The following is a 19322-nucleotide window of genomic DNA, read 5'->3' on the forward strand; positions in this document are numbered from 1 at the left end:
AAGTCCCACAAGGAGACAAGTACACGCATAGACATACATGTATATACTTTGCAAATCTTCAGTAGCCACACTTGAAGCAAATAATGCATGTTGTCACACAATGCATGTAAAAATGTAAATATATACATAAATTAAGTGTACATAAGCTGAATAAACAGTGTCATTTAAACTGGATCATTGTAATAAGCACTGACAGGTCTCAGATGCTGGTCTTTTTTCTTTTTTCGTCTACCGTCTAAAGAGGATGAAGGGCTAGTATTTGCACTTGTTAGATCCAGTGGGTACAGCCCTAAGGCACTTTTTGGTCTCACAATGGGATGTTCATCATCGTCTCTGTCTAGCTCTTCCTGTGATTGTGGCGTACACTTGCTAACAGTCATCCTTCGAAAGTTTTGTACCCCACCAGGATATGGAGTGGAATAAACAAAACCATCCCTCTCTGGTACAAAGTCCTGTGTGGCAAGTGAATCCTCTTGAAGTTGTGAATCTGGTCTGGCTGCAGCTGGCTTTTTTGCAGCAGGTGGATTTGTAGAATCATCAGGAGGGTTGATTGCATCAACAAAGACGGTTGATTCTCTTCCAACCGGAGACAAGCCATCTATAATATGTGAGTAATGGTCAGCACTATCACTCTTAGTTCGTTGGCTATCTGTAGGAGGTTTATCATCTGGAGTAGTGTGATGAATTTGCCTTTGTCGTTTATGCTGCCGAGCCATTTTCCTGGCTGTACTTTCTTCAGTGTGTGTGCTGTAAAATGGATGAACAGCATTTGGTTGAGAAACAGACTTCACTAACATTTTGTTTTTCCTAGTAGAGGTGTTTGGAGCTTTGTTCATTCTGCTAGTGGAAGGTTTTGGTATAGTGCGAATAACACCATCTGGGGGTGAATCTGGTACAGCATCAACCACGGTGGAGTAGTCATCAAACTCATTCGAACCTCTGACATCCTGTGAGCCATGGGTACTTTCTGATTTACGTACATTTTGTGAAGTTTGAATAACATCTTGTGAACGATAGACATCCAGTGAATACTTGGTATCCTGTGAATTACGGATCCCACTGTCAGCTGTGACAGCATCATGGTCAGAAATTGGGAAATACTCAAGTGGAACACTACAATGAAATGTAACATCATGTACACATAGAACAAATTAAATAAACTGTACAAAGGTATGATGTCACTACTTAAGCACTGTTAGAAATAATGCACATGAAAATAAGCCTACATTATTATACAGAAATTCAGTGCCACGTCCAGCTAAATTGAAAACTTGATTTGTTTGGCACACAACCAAATACGCAAACAGTATTTTAACTATTGTAGTATTATTGTAGTAAGGTATTTTCTGATAGTCTTGTTCACAGTATTCATCTTGTGGGCTTTATAACAATTTTTTATTTTAGTATCAGTATAGGCGATAGGTAAATTGAATGAAGTTGTCATATGAAAATTTGTTAAGATTTATTTCATATCATGTTTTAAAACTCATGTAAACATTAATTTACTGACATGATTTCACATTATAGATTGTACCCTATATGTGATGGCTGACCTTGATGGTCTACGATCATAACCTGCACCATGGAAAGGGTGTCTGTTAGCATCAACATGACAGTCAACTATCCCTCCTCTCTTTGGTCTGTTGTACTTAATCTGACGTCCTGAAAAGAGAATGAGATATTTATCCACATGTCCATAAATATACAGCATAAATTATATCATATGTGCATAGGACTAGCGGTGAAAGGTGATCACTATTGATGATCCAGCTTACCCACTGATCTGAATGGTAACGTGGATTGAACCCAAATCTGACCTGGTTGTAACCCAGTTTAATAAAAGCAGAGGTATGACTTAGATTTTGACATCATATACTTTAGGACACAATGTTGTATGCAAGACACCTGCATTTATACCACAAATTATATACACAGCTTGTAGAGCCATTACACTGGAGGAAGGATTGTTTGTGAATATCAAATGAATAGTTACTAACACAAAGTGTTAAAATTGGTCCACGTAGCAGGTAGAAACCCACATGATTCTCATGGCTTCATATATGCCTACAAAGAGTGTGCTGTACAATCCTGATAGGTAGGCGCGTACATAATATGCTACATGCGTACAAACAGCAACACACACTCAGAGCATGGTCGGCTGGGTGTGTGTTGCTGTTGCTGTGCTGGATGACCAAACACAGTTTCAACCATTCATAGGACTACCAGCAAATGAACTACAGGCCATTGCATAACATTAAACTGTCACATGAAATGCCATCACGCAGGTACACAGTTATAAATTGGTGCAATTCATTGTACAATTGTATACAAGGTTATTCAGCAACCAGATACATGGCACAACCTGATACATGGCACAACCAGATACATGGCACAACCTGATACATGGCACAACCAGATACATGGCACAACCAGATACATGGCACAACCAGATACATGGCACAACCTGATACATGGCACAACCTGATACATGGCACAACCTGATACATGGCACAACCAGATACATGGCACATTAAAATACAAAATATGTATCTAAGAAACTTTGATGAAATTGTCAAATATTTCCCTCTTAAAATTTTTACATTAAATTTATTTTAGTGCATTCTGTAATACAACCACTGAAAGTAATGCTGTACTGTGTTGTCTAATTCATCAAAATTACTGCATAATTTTTTTTGCACTATACTATACAGGAGAAACTTCAAATTCTTGAAATACCACATCCTTTTAACATACAGCTTGGCTGTTTTGGATTACATAAAATTATCACCAGCAACTTTGGTTTCTACTCTGATCTCATAACATGATCCCAAGAAGAGCATTTGAGTAGTTTCAATTTTCTGACAGATAACATAATCCATGTTGTAACCTCATGGCAAAGCTATCTCCTTTCTCATTACCATAATGTGTTGATGCTGCATGTGTTGTCAGGGACTCATACATGCATGGTGAAATTCTGTCGGGAAGATACCTGATAAATGGCACAGTGATCACAAATTTAGCAGGAAATTGTACATTATAGGCACACAGGTAGTTCCCATGTTATTATTATTATTATGATCTAAACATGTATTTCGACATCATGAAACACATTTGGTTTATGTTTTCAAACAGATTCAGATTTAATCAGGATATTTCAAAACAACAGATATATGGCTATCAGAATTGTGAAGCAATTCCTTGCAATAAAGTACTCTTATCCGGATTACTCTTCCAGGTAATGTTTTGTCTGAGTAGTAAAACATCTGGCTGGATCACATGTGATAATCAACTACTCACACTCAACAGCACTTATACGTACCCACAAGGTTTCAGAATGAGCTGGTGAAATGAGTTAAATCAGACTACAATATGAGTTGTAATCGAGTCACCCAGCACTTTCATCATAGTAGTCATTGTGGATTAGACATTACAAGCACTATCTTAGAAAGAGAGAGCACAGACATGTGAAGTATATTTCAAGTGGATTGAGGGTGAGATATGGATCCCAACCACCAGATCAGTGGGTCATCTGCATTCGGTCTCAACCAAAGGAATGCTTAACAGTTTTAGCCTTTAAATACTTTACATTACAGAGCACAACCTTAATCTGTATACAGCTGCTTAATTAAACAGGCACAATTACCATATCTCCTTGTATAAAAGCCACATTTGATTAAACGCCTGTCTCGATTATAAGCCAGGGATTTTCCAGCACCTTTGGAAATTAAATGCCTGGCCTCAAATAGAGGCCCAGGCCATTACTTGAGTCTACTGTTAATGGTTTTAATTGCTTCTCTTGTTGCTGCTTCTTCTTCATACTTGAGTTTAGAGCCTTCTGAGGAATGGAGGTACTATGAGTGATCATGTGAGTAGTCCGGGCAACTCCACATGTATACAGATATGTATGAATATTTTCAAACCATTTTAAACCTTGCCTATATATTCAACACGGTGTATCATCACTGTTTTCTATGCTTACCAGCCATTACAGTATTTCCATTCTACCATCACCTGAACTGATTCGCCAGGCATCAGTCGGACCAATCAAAAATAAATTCCCGGTTTCAAATAAAGGCCCTATTCATTTACAGGCTGGGTCAAAAATGCTGATAAGGAAATAAAAGCCCAGGCTTTTATATGAAGAAATACAGTACTAATGCAGTACTGTACAGCAGGTTATATTAATGGAGGTCAAAATTTGCTATCTTACAAAAAAAAGGCTGAAATTATATTTCCAAAGTGAATAGTAAAATTGCAATGTTACAGTGTGTAGACGTATCGATATAATATATTGCCTCTGGTGTATCACAATACGGTGATATATTGCACGATACAAAGTGGAGTCTAAACAATGGTCTAGGTCATTTTTTAACTATTTTTTTCTGAGAAACATTACATACTATTCAGTTTAACCACAATATACAATAATTTGATTGTCAGCCATATTAACAAGCCACGATATGTGACCGGATTTGCAAAAAGGGGTCTTCCACACACATCCAATTCTATGAATTTGATTGTCAAAACAGATACAAACCTCACGTTTTCTCCATCAATTACCCTATGTTGGTTCTCACTACAGCCCAAATTTAAAGTCAATATCTTATTGTAATTTGAAATTATGAATCATCAAAGTTGGTATATTGGATGTGTGTGGAAGACCCCTTTTCGCAAATCTGGTCACACAATGCAGATACATCATGATACGCAATATATTGATATGGTTTGACTGTGTATTGACACAGCGATATTACACTAAAATTTGCTATAGTATCTGAAGAAATATGTAGCATTACAGAGAAATCGTTCATTGCTTACAGATTTAGTGATTGCAGAAATTTATGCTACGGTGCTATTGGCTACTTGGCAAATATTGAACTTTGTACGTATGACACACTGCATGCATGCTAAGAATGATGACACATATTGAATTTATTGGTTAATAATCAATACATTACACGCCCCAAAATATGTAAAATGCTTAAAATGGTGTAAAAACACAGTAATTATCGTGTATTTTTGAAGCGCCCACAACATTATTTAGTGGTACCCACAAAAAACGGTCTGTTAATTACTCACATACCTCTAAGGAATACTCCACCTTACATGGGCCTAGCACAGTTTCTGACCCCAGTTTGTCACTTTGCCCAATGCATAATGTATTGTGGGATTCACTTGTTACCAAGACTATTAATTCACGTTAAACTAATTAGTCTAAACACAAAATACAGTCTGGAACATTGTGTACATAAAAATACACAAAATTAATATCAAGTCTTTCAATATTATATTCCTTCTGCAATAAGCTAGAACACAGATATCCACATTAAAACAACTAGCTAGCTACATAGCTTGTTTTGTTCACTATAGCACTTAAAAAGAAGTGTCTTTAAAATCTGGGCCTAAAAGATCTGACAAATCCTATTATGTGATCAGCCGTACTTAATAGTACTGTGCAAAAACTTTCTAAAAGTGTTCAGATATTAGCCAGAAATGGTCGGAAAATGGCAGATGTCTGATCATAATTTCAGACTCTGAAACTTGATACATACCGTACCAATCACTGTGAAAACTTTGCATTATGCATTTTATAGGCTGCTCTACAGAATCAATCACTATTGGTACATAGGAGACAGAATTACATTATGTATGTCACATCCTCTGGGTAGACAGTGGTATGGTTGACATCATAAGAATGTAATAATATTGATCATTCACAGAACTACATATGGTGCACTTTTATATATGAGATCACTTTGAGAATATTCATTGACATATAATCTTTATAGGTTACAATATTGTGACAGCTATCATACTGACCTAATACGTAACATGTTTTATTTATGGCACAAACAAAAGCCGAATCATATTAAAATGCATGACAGGAAATAGTGACAGGAAATAGTGACAGAAGAAACCAAGAAACCATTGATGATTAAGAAAGGCACACATAATCTATTGACTTCAAAAAACGTTCCATAAAGAAGTAGCTACGTACAATAGTAACAATGTTATTGTGTATGAAAGTGTATTCATATTGAATAGCTATTTTAACGATAGCTACATGAAACAATAACAACACACGTTTTAGCTACATAATATGTTACGATTTCAGCTTGGAAATTTATGCAACAAGAAGTGCAATAACAATTCTATTACTCCAGCTAAAATACCTGCTGTCTTTAAAAACAATTTAAGGGTATATATGTTGAGGACTGTAAAGGCAGTTCTAATGGAATGGCAAGTGTTGCTATGGTAAAGTGCACAAATATTAACTAATCGAATTCCCCCAACTTTAATTAGTTAAAAATAAATACAAATATTCTCAAAACATTAATTAACTGTATTACGTACAAAGGCACAGAGTATCTACAACAACTTATACAAATAATAATTACAGCTGCCACTCACTTAGGTCACGTATTCTTGTAAACAAGTAGTACCATGTACACGTCAGCATACAAAATAACAATAGGTTGATGATCAGTAATACCCCTAGCAGTGTCCATGTTAACCTCGCAGTATTGTCCACTTTACAACTCTCATCTGTGCATTGCGACTGGGCGGCAACTGTGTCAGTAATATAAGCATTCAAAGTAGTTACAAACCTTTAATTTGTTAGGATACCTACACACTAGTACTGTAGGTCAAAGGGTATGTGTAGGCCTTGACAAAGTAGTGCAGCTGCCTGCCCTATATACAGTATATAGATATATTCAACTTGCAAATGCAGGACCCAGCCATACAAAACTTTTCCTGTCACAGTTCAGTTGCTGCGTGAGTATACCGATATATCCCAGGTCTGACTATACTCTGGCTGGGCAATGAAAGATGGCAAAGTGTCTAGTGGTAGTTAATTTGTTACCCTTTGATGTCAAGGAAATATTTGGGTGTGTAAATTGTCAGACCTGCTCAGAGCTAATGTAGCTAAAGCTAATTTATAAGCTGTTCAACGATTAATGATCAGCTTAACTTAATACTCAAAGGGCCCATAACCGTCCAATGTGTGAATGAGTTTTACTATACGTAGCTACGTGACTAACCAAGTTAGCTAGCTATGTATGCATACCCATGAAACCTGATATCGGCAACATGTGCCGCCGTGTAGCTGGTACTAACGTGTAGTCTCTTGAAAGTGTGTGGTTTAAACGCTAACCTTGTTCAACTGCAGCAGCCAACAGTAGCAGACTTGTCGGACACACTCCCATTCCCAGAAGCCTTACGGATGGTGAAGAGCGCTATTAATACACTTACAGCATCAAGAGCAGCTTTATAGTCACGTTAGCTGACAACACGTCGTCATTTTTTCAAGTGCCGCATGCTTTGTTGTGAAGGCAGCGTTCCAGGTACTGCCTATACTGACCTTAACTAGCTGTTATACCATTTATGTGCATATATGAATATATTTATAAAAACATTCAACTGTCATATGAATCATCATCATCTGTGTCTGTAATAGTCACACTAGTTATATCATTGTAGTCTTTCTCAAGGAAGGCTAGATCTTCACGAGCCTCAGAGAATTCACCTTCCTCCATACCTTCTTTGATGTACCAATGTATGAAGGCTCGCTTGGCACACAATAAGTCAAATTTGTGATTAAGACGAGACCATGCTGCAACAATGGCAGTGTTATTTGTCAGTGAACAAACTGAACGCTTTAGTTTGGGCATGTTCTCACTGGGGATCACTGTGGGAGATTGGTAGTTGATTCCAACTTTGAAACCAGTGGGACACCAGTCTACAAAATGAACTGAATGCTGAGATTTAACAAAATCAATGGCTTCATTCACATCCTTAGGTGTCACGTCACCTTGGTAGAGCAAACAGCTGGCTATGTATTTGCCGTCACGAGGGTCACACTTCACCATCTGATTGGCTGGTTCAAAACAAGCCTTTGTGATGTCAAACACGTTCAGCTGCTCATGGTAACTTTTCTCTACTGATATCAATGGTGCAAATGAGACCAGAGGAAAGTGGATACGAGGATAGGGTACAAGGTTAGTTTGGAACTCAGCAAGACTGGTATTCAGAGCACCATCAAACCTTAATGAAGCAGTGATTGAGGACACCACCTGAGCAATCAAATAGTTTAAATTTTTGTATGTAGGGCGTTCCATGCCCAAACAGCGATGACATGCACGATACAATGCCTCGTTATCAAAAACAAATGAACAATCACAGCACTCCATTGTAGCATGAGCAGTTAGAACAGAATTGTAGGGTTCAACAATTGAAGTGGAGACACGAGGAGCTGGGTATATGGCAAACTCCAACATTGGCTTCTTTCTGTAGTCACAAGTAAGCCTCTCCATCAACAGGGAGGTAAAACCAGACCCAGTACCTCCACCTAAGGAGTGGAAAATGAGAAAACCTTGTAATCCAGTACACTGGTCAGCCTGGAACAATACACCATCACAGATAATATAGTACACATTTTGTCTTACCAGTTTACGAATTCTGCTCATGACCAGTTCAATTAGTGTCTTCCCAACAGTGTAGTAACCACGAGCATAATTGTTAGCAGCATCTTCTTTACCAGTGATGAGTTGTTCAGGGTGGAACAACTGATGGTAGGTGCCAGTCCTCACCTCATCTGTGAAATAAGAATAATCACTAAAGTTGTATAAATATGCGCATTAATGTAACCATATATAGAAGACAAAGTTTAGAATGTCAAACAATATTAAATTAAATTTTGTTTTATTAAAAGTGCATTGAAGGAAATGTGAGATACGAGCTTTTTATGTACATCACCTTGGAAAGATTGTTTTCCTCCCTGATTTTGACTTTGTGGTCGAGACAAGGGATACAGTACCCTTCTATGAATTCTCCTGTTTATGGAGAACATGATAGTACAAGATTCAACTCCATATATTATCGTATTTGTAAGCTACAATTGATTTATTAGAAGCCTGCAATTTATTTCCCCAATAGTTGCTATACAAATCGATATTTGCAGTTACTGTATTTCGTAGTGCTGAAATTCTTTAGCATATGAAGTACGTATGGCTGGAACAAATGTACAAATACATGCTTCTTTTGAAAATGTTACCGAAGTTTCGAAGAAAGCTTTGATACAAACGTCATGTCAACAACTAGTGAACACAATTGTTGGTACACTGTAGTAGTACAAACACTTTGTTATAAATCCAGTATAACCATTGTTTAAACTATAACAAACACATAAATTCCAGTTTACATAAGGAGTGACAATACTTGTGCAACTGGTTTAACATGTTAGTATCCATGGTAGCAAATCTTGGTGGGGTAAAGCAGCATCCGAATGTTAACTTGTCTCAGCTCTAACTGAAACTTTAACAGAGAATGACCTCTATCCGAAATGACGTCACGGAATAAAATGGCTGCTAATAGTGGGGGGACTTAAATATTTTCGAGTACAGGCACCTATGGAGAAAATTTTTTGATCGATCATATTTCTGCTGAGATAGAAGATACGGAGCTCTAACTATCAGGTATGGTTATAAATAATATAAGGATGAACTTACACTATAGTCGAAATCTACAATCAAAAAGCTTCCAAAAGATGCATAAATGATTCATTCAAATGTCTTATAACCATACCTGTTGGCTGTAGCTCCGTATCTCTTTTCTCGGCTGAAATATGACCGATTAAAATTTTTTCTCCATAGGCGTCTGTACTCGAAAATATTAAAGTCCCCCACTATTGGCGGCCATTTTATGTTTGTGATGTCATTTCGGATAGAGGTCATTCCCTTAGCTATGCAGATACTAGAAAAATACAAATTCAAAAATGCGCAATTACAATATGCCACAGATCCTGTTGCATATATTTACTAGTTGGTATATACATATTTACAATTTGTCAAATTCACCTAATTTTATCATTTATCTCACATGTAAAGTATAACAGGAAATCAAATATTGAAAATTCATTGAAATGTAGCAGCAGATATTACATTACAGAGTGAACAAATGAAAACATATTCATGTTGTTAAATTTCATTAAGTCCTTCTATGAAAACCTCTCTTAATTAGTGGCCATTTTGTTATCATAGTATATTAGCAGCTACCCCTTTAATAAGATCACCTCATTATAGTGACTGTGTTACAAATAAGTCCCAAACATAGCTAATGTGTACTTCATGACCTCATTAATAAGACCACCTCATTATAGTGACCATGTCAAGTAGGTCCCAAACATAGCTAAGGTGTACATCATGACCTCATTAATAAGACCACCTCATTATAGTGACCATGTCAAGTAGGTCCCAAACATAGCTAAGGTGTACATTATGACCTCATTAATAAGACCACCTCATTATAGTGACCATGTCAAGTAGGTCCCAAACATAGCTAAGGTGTACATTATGACCTCATTAATAAGACCACCTCATTATAGTGACCATGTCAAGTAGGTCCCAAACATAGCTAAGGTGTACATTATGACCTCATTAATAAGACCACCTCATTATAGTGACCATGTCAAGTAGGTACCAAACATAGCTAATGTGTACTATGACCTCATTATAGTGACCAAGTTAAGAGTAAGTGCTAAGCATACCACATAACAGGTTACTTTTGAAGGAGATATATTTTCGAATTGCGAAGGTTCTATGAAAATTTAACTCTCCGAAAAATTTAGATATGGTTAATCTGCTAAGCCTGGAACTCGTTCAGTGCTCAGTCTCTACTATGTGTGAACCCATGCTACAGAAGTGTGTAACTGCTGAACCAGGGGCGCATGCAGGAATTTTGAAAAGGAGTTTGCTTTTCCACTTCAGCTAAGTGACTGTTATATTAGAGTAGTTTAATTTCCTGACTGCTTTATTGGAACATTTTGATCTTTTAACTAAAATCATAAGCTATAAGCAAGAGTTCATAATATTAGAAGATACTGTATTTATGAACTCTTGCTATAAGTGTTGCTATTGTGTGAGAAACTAATGTATTTAACTAAGATAAAAATTTACAATGCATCCTGTTCCATGATAGATTCCAGATTCTGGAAACCTGAGGTTTCAATTTCTTAATGTTTCAAGTAGTATGTAAAATCCAAAGGGATTTCCCGAAACCCCTGGAAACCCCCCTCAGTACGTCCCTGTGAACTACAATTACAATTGTCATGGCTTTGCATTGTTATTTTCAAGCCTATTGCTAGTAAGGCAACTGGACCCTAAAGCTACCTGAGATGTCACTCGGCTTAAGATTTCGCTCTGCACATGGACATGTGCAACGATTCACTCTCTCATAGTTTCAGTCTTGTCTGCAAAACAAAATTTTCCCTAGCATAATGGTCCATGTTTCATTGTAGACAAAGCTATGACCCTTTATCATTTTGTATTGTTACACATGGCCACCATCTTGACAATAAAATCTGCTATGCACTACCAAAATTATTTTCATTGGTGCTATGCACGACATTTGAGCATTTCAAAACAAATCTTACAAAATTAACTTTACCAGCTGCTCTTCAAAACCTTCCCTTTCGAAATTAACATTATCTGAACGAATGTGTACTTCATGACCTCATTATAGTGACCATGTCAAGTAGGTTCCAAACATAGTTAAGGTGTACTTCATGACCTCATTAATAAGACCACCTCATTATAGTGACCATGTCAAGTAGGTCCCAAACATAGCTAAGGTGTACTTCATCACCTCATTAATAAGACCACCTCATTATAGTGACCATGTCAAGTAGGTCCCAAATATAGCTAAGGTATACATCATGACCTCATTAATAAGACCACCTCATTATAGTGACCATGTCAAGTAGGTCCCAAATATAGCTAAGGTATACATCATGACCTCATTAATAAGACCACCTCATTATAGTGACCATGTCAAGTAGGTCCCAAATATAGCTAAGGTATACTTCATGACCTCATTAATAAGACCATTTTACTGTTGTGAATATGCCCAAAATAGTGCAGAAGTGTATTTTCTAGCGTCTGAACAAAGTGAAAGAGCAGGAAAATAAGCTCCCACATGAATGGGGTGTGGTATTGCGTCATGTCATCACGTGACGCAAGGGTATTTATATGTGTGTAGTGTGCATTATATTCAATCTATGCCACGTGTACAACGTAAGTAGGTTGGCCCCCTCCCTCCCTCCCTTATTTTCCTTAACAGATTGTTAGGTAGATGATGATGAATTGGATGGAAAGATTATGGACTTGATTGTGATTGGACACAACTTGTTTTTAGATTTGTCACGTGTTTTATGCATACATTGGGGTGGCGCTCTTTTTGGGTTTTTCCCTGGTGGTTAAAAAAAAAAAAAAGCCACCAGGTTTTTCCTAGAGTAGTCTTGGGCTGGACTGCTATGAATTTTTTTGTTAGTTTATTATGAATTTGCAAGCCCCTACCCCATTTTTATTCCAAGTTTTCATTGTATAGTAGGAATTGTCGATTGTGTGTGAGATGTAATCAGTTGTTAATAATGACAGCCAACCCCTAGTGGTGGCACAACCCAGTTAATCATATGGTAACTGCATGTGTTGGGGTGTAAGGATACAAGTGTTGTGGGAGATGAGTATTCCGATATGTGATTATTCAGTTGGCATGACGTTATTGAATTTTTGCGTAAGCTACGCTGAGATAGATGAAGCCAAGCTTAAACGTTAACGTATTTTACAAATAGCTGTCAGACTTAACCTTACTCCCTAACAAAGGTTTCAATACAAATACATGTACATGCTTAAAGGAATTGAATATCCGGTCATGTTGTTCACAAAATAAATACTGTTGCTATTTTTCAGCACTACCCCAAATAGTGCTGAGCAGTTTTGATACCTGAAAGATGATATGATATTGTTACTTGATATTGCAGTATAACTATACCTACCTTACCATTTTAGACCCCACTACTAGAGTCACATACAAAAATACAGTCTCTAAACATTTTTCTCAAAGCTGTGTTAGTAAGCTTATCAGTCCATATCCTTTAAAAACTACTGTTTTTAAAATCCATGGTATTGCGGTGTTATAGATTTAGACGGTATCAAAACAGATACCGCGATTTAACTAAATACTTAGTATATTGCACAGCACTACACATAGCTAAGAATAATTTTAATGATCTCAGTAACACCAAGTTGCATGAAATTATATGTTCCAACATAGATCATTTACACCCCCGGGATAGGAATCTCCACATACTTGCTGTACTTACATGCTGGACTATCTGCACAGTTAATTGGTGTTAACCGGGAGGAGAAAAGTCTGATCCATTGTTCTGTAGTGAATTTCGTGTTATTTGATACAGCAACTTGTTCTTTACTTTGAATAAGGCGGAAAGGTGATTGTGGATGCAAAAAAGTGACAAAACTCGCTGACAGACTTAAGCAATTAAAACTATGGCTAGCTGTAAGTCTTGAATTGTTCACTCTAGGAGCGTCAAATTCAGTCCGTAAGTGTAACTTGGGATAAGGAATCAAACCAACAAAGTCAATAGTCCATGTCTCCATGTTCAAATCTTGCCGCTTGAATGGTGGTGACAAATTTTGGCTAGCTCTACCCGCCTGAAACAACATCCTCTTAACTTACAGTTTGCTTTGTGTACTTATCCATCTTTTGTTAATCAAACTGAAGTAAACTCATTGCCCGTACTGTCCATTAAACAGAGAATTAATACACTAAAGTCAAGTTACTGATGCATCAATTCATAGGTCTCTTTGTAGAAAGGTGTCGAAGGAGGTGCAGATGGAAGTGTTAAAAACAGAAGATTCCAATCCTGGGGGTGTAAAGTATCTATGGTTCCAACAAACCTGCCATATTTCAAGCTCAATGCACACAAGCATCACAATTATTTTTGACTTTAAAATATTCTAATATTGCATGGAGGGCATACAAGTACACATCAAACTATCTATATCATGTGCTGGGATCAAGTTACTGCTATTAACACACATCCGTCATGAATACGACTACTACATGGTGACACATAAAAACACTATCATATGTTCAATGTGTTGTAAAAATAAACTATCAGGATGTCGTTGAAGTGTGATCAACTGATAACAAAACTTCTAAACAATGTCAAGCACTTCTTTTATGGGATATTACACAACGTTTCAACATAAATTACAATCAGGGTCAGTATGTCAATGATAGAGGACTTGCACGCGTGAAGCAACTGTTGCTAGGCAGACATGTTTCGGGACAACTTTCTATGGCGCATATTGGGTCAGAATGAAGGTAACGAGATTTATTTACTAAGCGCTGGGTATAGTGGCACTGGGAAGCAGGGCTGGTTTCGAAATAGAAGATCTTATCATTGGCTTCGTGAAATAGGTGGCTAATTAAATTTCGATACATTACTCACCGATTTTAACTTCATCGCCTTTTTTAACGAGCTGTGTGGTATTTACAACACAACTCAACACTGATTCACTTCATTACAGCCTGTACCAAATCCTGAGAAAGCGCTTTTCAGCCAAAACACTGTCCCGAAACATGGCCGACAGCTACGGTTGCTTAGCAATTACGATGATTTACGTCACGCTGCAAGTCCTCTATTCCTCAAGTTAACAAACTGTTGGTAAGAAACACTATAGGGCACATGCACTTGTGCGTATCGTAAAGTCGGGTTGTTAAGCGCATGCACTTACAATTTTCGGAGAAAACTTTTTGTAAAAATTGTACTTTCAGTTAGGCGCATACGCCTAATAAATATAATTGTGGTAGAACCACCACATTGTGAGAGTAGCTAATAGTCGCCTCGCCAGTGTGTAAGAATATTTGACTCCATTTCTGGGTGAAATCCTTCGTGATAAACAAGATTATCCACACTATCCAGATGGCTGATTTGCTGTATACATAGTGAAGGGAGATCTCAAGGGAGACGTAAGTGCTTGAGGAGACATTAATTTTTCAGTACTCTCAGGTTTTCTTGACGTTCCTTGCTGTGTGTAGCTTTATCGTTGCATTTGCCAATGTGCGCTTATCATCCACGGTTAGTTACAAGAAATGTGTATGCGCTTAACAGATGCATGCGCTTAACAACCCGACTCTACAGTATACACTACCTCAATAAACAGTGCCAAGAGTTCCCAACAATCTATAAAGTAGTTTTCCTCTGTACAAAGTCACTGAGTAATTTAAATCAATTCAGCACCCTTATAGGTGATAGAGAATTGTTGATAGGTGTTGACTGAGGTAAAGTCTTTGTACACTATGAACTCAATCCACAATGACATCATGAACACAAGATGGCCAGGACTAATTTACAGGCGCCTATGGAGAAATTGTTTTTATTGATCATATTTCAGTCATGAAGCAAGATATCAATCAGTAGACAATAGGTAAGGGTAAAAGTTAACAAAAAAACATTGCAAACGAGTGTATCTCGAAGCATGTGATACAATTCATCAACCGTACCTGTTTCTTAGAGCTCGATATTTTCTTCCTTGGTTGAAATATGATCGATCAAAACAATTTATTTTTCTGTACATTACATCCCAAATAACGTGGCCATCTTGTGCTCAAGACATCATTGTGGAAAAAGTCCATAGGACATACTATAGGTGTTTATACTCTACATCACTCAGACTAACCTAACTGTCCATTGTATGCAAGTGTTGGGAGGGAATTTTTATTATTAAGTAGTGAGGAACTATAGCAGATTCAGCAAAATCACTGAGCCTAAAGGTACATGTACCCTCTCAATGTAATTTATCCATGACATCACCAAAATACAAACACACTACTGCATATATAGTACACTGTTAATATCAAACCATAATGATAAATGTATCGGTAGGCTAAGTCAGCATCTTGGCATCTACACGCAGAATTATAGTTTTCTGTATTCATCAACTAACGTGTGCTACATTGAATTAAACCGAGTCACATCTGGGTCAACAGTACTGACCCAGTTTCAACCCTGTCGTGTACCTGTACAATATTTGCTTGTTGACCACTGTGACAAAATAGTTACACAATTTGCCTACACTAAAAATTGGCCACTCAGAATTGTGTCCTTTGTGATCATCAACGTTTATCGTATAAGTATTGTGTGTTGGTGCAATGTAATCAGAATGAAATTCTGTTGCACACAATTTCTGTGCCCTCATAACGTGTGCTAAGAGCTAAATTTTGGGCACATCACTAGTATATTAAGTAAACAGGCCATCCGATAGGTAAATGTACTGAATGGTCATTCAGTGGGCATTAGTGTTGTGCGATAATCGTGAATAATCGATTATCGAGAAAAGTCATTATTGTTATCACGAAAAATTACATTATTGCATCATCATGATAATAGGAAATTTCTGGATACTTATGTAAACTACATGTGACCAACTTGAAAAGAGAAAATTATACAACTCCAGGTATAATTCTACAAATACTTTTAATGATACTGGTTAACTATAAAGCAAGCACAACTACATAATAAGTGACACAGTGATAATTTATTAGAGACATTTACAGTATCTAATTGGTATTTACATGTGTAGTCAAGTATTATGATGATCGTGATAATGAGGTACATTATTGCAATAATATAATTTTCATTATCGCATACCCCTAGTGGGCATAAAGCCAAAACACATTTCCTATAAATGGGCATGGCTCGAGTCATACCTAAAACTTCAATACACCCCACACGTTTCCAATAAGTGGGCGTGGTTTGCAAAAGATCGTTTCTGTGTGAGTTGAAAATGAGAAAAACAAAAGAGAAGAGATCCTGATGAGAACCTAAACCAAGGAAAAACTAATATGTTTCTTTGGGAAGAGAGCAAGTAATAATGTCTAAATGGCAGCACAATAGTGTAGCTACACAGCTATTCTAATGTTATACTAATGTAATGATGCAATGGCTTTATGGAGAAATATAATACACCTCGCAGAAACCCCTTTCAAAAATCCTAGATCCGCAACTGGACTATAGTACACAATCTTGATAAGTAGGTGTGGCTCATAAAAACCTTGGTTGTTGCACTGGGGTATGACATGTACATACACTTCCACGTCATCAAGCTAATTAATCACGATTACAAAGCCGGTCATATATGATAAAATGTGGCCAGGTTGGTACACAATGTACACAGACTAAATTGGTAGATGTTATAACAAAAGAAAATTTCAAATGTCAAACCAAAGGAAATTGTAACCACCAATTTTATTATACCAAATGATCATCGCAGTCTCCTCCAGGCTAATAGAGGGATTGCACGCGTGATGCATTATGTTTTTCATAAAATGTTTAACAAAAGTTGCTTGTCAGACATTTGTAAGGTATGCGAGTAAAGGCTACAGCCATTCTCAATGGTTCAGTGTAGAATGGAACAGGTTAGTCGTTGTACAAAGTGTTAATGTTCACGACTGATTGATGAAAAATTGATATTATGCTTGTCCAACTTAGTACTAGTGTTTAATGTTTGTTCTAACCTTGTCCTAGCTTTTTGACAGAGATTTTCTAAGCATGGTGACAATTAAAGTAAGTGCATTCGCCCCGTTGCGTTCCATTGAAACGTAAACCTCACAAATGTCAGTCTAGCAACGGTTGTTAAGCATTTTTCGCGTGCAAACCCTCTATAGTAAACACTAATAGCACCACATGTGACACATGGGTATTCACTGTAGGCCAGTTTGCAACTGTCATCAAATCATAAATTCACAGTTGATTTTAATTTGTTCCAAATCACCAAATCAAGGACAATGGTAGATCCAGGATGGGGCATTTGGGGCAACCCCCTTCCCTCTATGGAAGAGCCGGGGGTAGCCAGCGCCCACGCAAAAACCCAACATAGTGTATGAGAGTCCCAATATTTCAAAAATATTTCTCTATTTACCCAACATAGTGTATGAGAGTCCAAAAATATTTCTCTATTTAAGTAAATACTCTAATTTCGTTTTTATCGTGATGTTTTTACCTCAAGTTTTTGCTAATACTTATATAGGAACACCTGAGAGAAAGAGTAGTTGGGAACTTCAGAAGAGACACAGGCATACTTTGCACTGTCAATTTGAAACGTTGTATAGAGCGGCGACCGTAATTGAACTCATGAACGGACGAAAACTAGAATACCCTATTTTGTACATAATTCAGGATTTCCAAATATTTAATGGATTTCTAATTGGATTTCTCAGATAGTGTACGAGAGTCCCAAGACGTTGGCTACCCCTTGGGAAGAGCCATACTTCCTTTGATAGAAATATTATACACCTTGTCAGACCAAACTCAATTTGTGTAACTCATGATAACTGCATATACCACCATTTATTTCAAACTCACTTAACACAACTGTCAAACTGTCGCTCAGCATCTTTGTATGTACTAAGCACCTGTAAAGTGTTGCTGGTTTTTAAGACTTTCATAGCCTTTAAATAGCTTTAAAGACTTACAACCATCTACAAAGGCCACAATGACAAAAATCAACTTAATATAGTGTGATCATTGCCACTTAAATAGTACAACAACTAACAAGAGAGCCAGCTCTCCCCAACCACCTACAACTTAGCTAGCCTGTTTGTGCCCCTCCCCTTGCCAGCTCCTGGATCCACCCTAGCTGAAGGACCACAATAAAACAGTACAAAGAAGTCACAGGTCAAACACTTGGAAAAGCTCCAAGTCACAGGTCAAGACAATTTTTTTTTGGATTTTCTAGTCACAGAGCTATGTAATGGATGCTTGCATACAACGGTACTGCCTCTAGTGCCACTCCTCAGTTACCGTAGGTGGGGAAAGTTACGCGTGGGAAAAGTTTTGCAAATTGCACTCTACTTTGTATACTGGCGTAAAAGTTTCACGATGCTGATTTTGCATACTAATTTATTACTGTACAAATACAAGCATGTAGAAACTAACCGGTGTAAAAGTTTCGCGATAGCTACGTACTGTAATCGCGAAACTTTTCAAACGCGTAACTTTCCCCGCCTACGGTAATTTATTGCCAACTATTACATTACCTATAACTGAAGGCTCCAGGTCAACGAATATCGATCGTGGAACGAACTTGCCAGCTCGAGTACGACTGAAAAAGGTGCCCATGGAGGCATTCTCACTCCACCTTGGCTGTGCTCTATCCGCTTGCACTTGTCCATCAGGATCAACGCCATGTTCTAGACAATACAACTCCCAACAGGCATTCCCAACTTGTACGCCAGCTTGACCTACGTGTATGGAAATGCACTCACGCTGTGGTGGAAGAGGTTAATAGTTACATACGCACAATAGTACATGGCGTACCATTTTATATGCTATAAGTAAAGAAGCTACTCATTTCCCATGAATCCATCGCCTTCTACCGTCTTACCACAGCTACGTACCAGATCTAGGTTCGTCACATACCTTGCCCCTGGCATTTATTTAGAACTGAATAAAAGTCGGG

The 19322-nt window shown here is 37.5% G+C and overlaps 2 protein-coding genes across 3 annotated transcripts; both read right to left on the reverse strand.

Moving 5' to 3' along the window:
* Nucleotides 1–57: 57 nt before the first annotated feature.
* LOC136238312 (uncharacterized) lies at nucleotides 58–7358 on the reverse strand. Of its 2 annotated transcripts, XM_066028736.1 has the most exons (5): nucleotides 7157–7358; nucleotides 6412–6570; nucleotides 1554–1662; nucleotides 796–1113; nucleotides 58–747 (listed from the first exon to the last, which is right to left on the reverse strand). In XM_066028736.1, exons 1-5 carry the CDS (start codon nucleotides 7206–7208, stop codon nucleotides 165–167), a joined length of 1221 nt encoding a protein of 406 aa, XP_065884808.1. In that variant the 5' UTR covers nucleotides 7209–7358; the 3' UTR covers nucleotides 58–164. The 2 variants fall into 2 exon arrangements, with proteins under 2 accessions (XP_065884808.1, XP_065884800.1); XM_066028728.1 differs by having other exon boundaries at nucleotides 58–1113.
* A 25-nt stretch (nucleotides 7359–7383) lies between these two features.
* Nucleotides 7384–19322, reverse strand: LOC136238271 (tubulin alpha chain-like). The gene is made up of 4 exons (XM_066028656.1): nucleotides 19181–19322; nucleotides 18901–19129; nucleotides 8448–8596; nucleotides 7384–8399 (listed from the first exon to the last, which is right to left on the reverse strand). The coding sequence occupies exons 1-4, from the start codon at nucleotides 19181–19183 to the stop codon at nucleotides 7419–7421; spliced, it is 1362 nt and encodes a 453-aa protein (XP_065884728.1). The 5' UTR covers nucleotides 19184–19322; the 3' UTR covers nucleotides 7384–7418.

The sequence above is a fragment of the Dysidea avara genome, chromosome 1 (genome assembly GCF_963678975.1).
Source record: "Dysidea avara chromosome 1, odDysAvar1.4, whole genome shotgun sequence".
Classification (NCBI taxonomy): domain Eukaryota; kingdom Metazoa; phylum Porifera; class Demospongiae; order Dictyoceratida; family Dysideidae; genus Dysidea; species Dysidea avara.

Excerpts from the sequence above, each read along its gene's own strand:
- LOC136238312 (XM_066028728.1), bottom strand. The coding sequence starts at position 7,208 with ATGGGAGTGTGTCCGACAAGTCTGCTACTGTTGGCTGCTGCAGTTGAA. Across the intron at positions 6,571-7,156 it reads GGCTGCTGCAGTTGAACAAG|TTGCCGCCCAGTCGCAATGC; the intron begins GTTAGCGTTTAA and ends TTACTGACACAG. Across the intron at positions 1,663-6,411 it reads TACAAGAATACGTGACCTAA|GACGTCAGATTAAGTACAAC; the intron begins GTGAGTGGCAGC and ends TTCTCTTTTCAG.
- LOC136238271 (XM_066028656.1), bottom strand. Across the intron at positions 8,597-18,900 it reads CCTGGAGCCTTCAGTTATAG|ATGAGGTGAGGACTGGCACC; the intron begins GTAATGTAATAG and ends CTTATTTCACAG. Across the intron at positions 8,400-8,447 it reads TGAGCAGAATTCGTAAACTG|GCTGACCAGTGTACTGGATT; the intron begins GTAAGACAAAAT and ends GTATTGTTCCAG.